The following is a 3,041-nucleotide window of genomic DNA, read 5'->3' as shown; positions in this document are numbered from 1 at the left end:
AGGATAAGAAAGATGGAGTGCCTCAAATGCCTGGGGGTGACCCCCAGACCCTCCCTGGCCCAGCTGGGATGTGCCACCAGGCCGCTGTCCCCAGGCTGGTGACATTCTGTCCCCTGGGGGCTGTGGGGAGGGGCTGGCAGATGTCCCTGGAGGGGCCCCGGCCCCTCGGTGCGGCGGAGCGCTGGATTAGGGACAACACACGGGGATAAAGGCTGGCCACAAAGGGCATTAGGGATGAGTGTCGGGGGACAAAGGCCGGTGACACCCAGGGACGGGCAGGGCAGGGGACACACCAATGTCCCCCTGTCCACAGGAAGGCCCTGGGGGGCTGTGGGGGTCCCCTGCGGTGCCCCCCATCCTGTCCCTGGGCTGGGGGGATTTGGGGTGTGGGAGGGGCCTGGAGCGGGTGCCGGGGGGAGGGGCTGGGATGTGTCCCCAGTGCGGGGCTGGGAGGGGTCCCCAATGTCACCTGCCCCCCTCCAGTGGGTTTGGGGGGCTCAGCATCACCCGGGCAGGGATTTGGGGTGCTCTGACACCTGGGTGTCCACCCCACCCACCCCCACAGGTGCCCCCCAGCTGAGAGGCTTCGGGTTGAGCAGAGCACCCCAAAACCCCCATCCGCGGGGTGAGAAAAGCACCCAAAAAACCCCAAAAAACCCCATCCACGGCCAGGGCACCTCCCCCCGGGCCGGGCTGGCTGCATCCCCCGGGGCCACCCTGGGCCCGCAGCCCCGCAGCTCAGGGCCACCAGTGTCCCCTGGCCAGGCCACGGCAGTGCCGGTCCCCCGTCCCAGGTGGGGCCACCCACCCGCTCTGACTCAGAGCCAGAATATAGGCCGGGCTCTAAAAATAACCCGGCTCCGGCACAAAGCAACCGCTGCTCCTGCGGTCGGGGGGATCCGTGCGGGAGGGAACACCCCAAAATAGCTGCACGGCCCCTTTATCCCCCCCTCCCCATCCCGGGCGGAGACCCCCGAACCCCGCAGGATCCCTGCCGGGAGCGGGGGGTGCTGCCGCCCACCCGGCCACGCTGCCGAGGCACTTCCCCTTCCTCCCCTTCCTCCCCTTCCTCCCCTTCCTCCCCTGCTTCCCCTTCCCGAACCGTCCTGGGCACGGTTTGGGCCCGGGGGGGGCACATCACGGCCACCGTGTCCCCAGGGACCCCCGGCAGGGAGGAGCCCCGGCCCCGGGGGTGGCCCAGCCCCGGCCCCTCACACCGGGGGCTTTCGGGCATCCCCACCCAAAATATCGAGCGGTTTTGGGCCTGCCCGGGGGTGGCACCGGCTGCTGTGCCTGGCCCACCGCAGCGGGTCCCAGCGCCACCTGTCCCCATCGCAGCGGCCCTGGGGCGTCCAGGCACGGCCCTTCTGTGAGCAGCTCGTCAGCCAGGCCCTGCTTCCCCCAGCACGGGGACAGGGACGGGGACAGCCCTGTCCCACGGGGGGCACGGACACACAGTCCCCCAGACCCTTTTTCTGTCCCCACCAAAGGGGTCATTCTGTGGGGGTCACACACCCCATGCTGGGCTGGCCATCACCCTGGGGTACCCCTCACCCTGGTACCCCTCACCCTGGTACCCCTCACCCTGGGGTACCCCTCACCCTGGGGTACCCCTCACCCTGGTACCCCTCACCCTGGGGTACCCCTCACCCTGGTACCCCTCACCCTGGTACCCCTCACCCCTGTGTACCCCTCACCCTGGGGTACCCCTCACCCCTGTGTACCCCTCACCCCGGTGTACCCCTCTCCCTCGTGCCCCTCTCCCTCGTGCCCCTCTCCCTCATGCCCCTCTCCCTGGGTTCCCTCCCCTCTCCCCAGCCGCCCCCATGCCCAGCCAGGCTCACCTGGATGGGGGCCGTGCTGAACTGGATCTTGCGGTTGGGGACGGGCTCCTCTTCCTCGGACAGCCCCGGGATCTCCACGCAGCCCGACTCGGGCTCGTACAGCCCTTCGGCCTCCTCCTCCTCCTCCAGCCCGCTGCCCCCCGAGTCCTCCCCGAGCCCGCTGTAGGCACTTATGTCCACCAGGTCCGCCTCAGAGAAGTCCTCCTTCTTGGCCTCCTCGGAGCCATCGCCCTCCTCCGCCCGCTCGCCTTTGACGCCCTCCTCGCCCGCGGCCACCCCCGAGCCCCCGTCCAGCCGGGGGGCCGCGGCCGCCGGACCCTCGTCCCCTTTGGCCGGTTGTGGCGCGGGCACCGCTTCACCCGCCGCCGCCGCCGCCTCTTCCTCCTCCTCCTCGCCCTCTCCGCTCTCCTCCACCTCCACGGGCTTGATCTTGCAGACCTCCTGCACCCTCGGCGCGGCCGCCGCCTCCTTCTCCGCCGGCCGCCCGCTCTTCCCCGCCGCCTTCTCCTCGTCGGGCGGCCGTGCCCGGCCCGGGGCGGCGTGGCCATCGCCCGGGCGTGCGGCCTCGGCTCCGGGCGCGAACACCCTGGGCCTCTTGGCCACCACCTTGGCGTTGAGCGGCGCGGCCCTGCCCTGCGCCTTGTGCAGGTTGTTCCTCAGGTCGGCCTTCTCGAAGACGGCGCTGAGCTGGCTCACGGTGGGCGACACGGCATCCGCGTCCAGCTTGTCCAGGGACTCGGTGCTGCCGTTGAACCTCACCACCACGTCCAGCTTGCGGTCCTGGAAGCCGGCGCGCTCCTTGCGCAGCAGCAGCTTGGTGGTGGTGGCCTTCTCCTGCGGGCTCCTCTCGAAGATCTTGCGGGTCTCCTGCAGCTTGGAGAAGGGTTTGTCGGGCTTGGAGTCGAAGCGGCTGACGCGCTCCGAGACGCTGGTGCCCAGCTTGAGGAGGCTGCCCTGGTCCACGCTGTCGCCGAGGCTGCCGGCTCGGGGCAGGGACAGGCGCACCGGCTTCTCCTTGGCCTTGGCCAGGTCGCAGGCGCCCTCGGGGCCGGGCGCCGTCCCCATCTGCAGGAACATGTTCTTGATCCGATGCACGTTGGAGCCATACTTCTTCCCGCGGCTCTTCTTGCCGTCCTCGCCATCGGCCTCCTTTGTGGGCGCCAGGGCCTGGATGGTGGCCTCGTAGGCGTTCCGGTG

General features: G+C 70.4%; 1 protein-coding gene across 1 annotated transcript in view; it reads right to left on the bottom strand.

Moving 5' to 3' along the window:
- The window catches only part of PPP1R9B (protein phosphatase 1 regulatory subunit 9B), a gene marked incomplete at both ends in the record, with an annotated part of 6,851 nt that extends 3,810 nt beyond the window's left edge, over positions 1-3,041 (bottom strand). The window contains one exon of the mRNA XM_015616307.1: positions 1,845-3,041. Within this exon, the coding sequence (XP_015471793.1) occupies positions 1,845-3,041 (1,197 nt within the window). The remainder of the gene's footprint in view (positions 1-1,844) is intronic.

The sequence above is a fragment of the Parus major genome, unplaced genomic scaffold (genome assembly GCF_001522545.3).
Source record: "Parus major isolate Abel unplaced genomic scaffold, Parus_major1.1 Scaffold404, whole genome shotgun sequence".
Classification (NCBI taxonomy): Eukaryota; Metazoa; Chordata; class Aves; order Passeriformes; family Paridae; genus Parus; species Parus major.
This window is presented reverse-complemented; position numbering and strand designations above follow the sequence as displayed.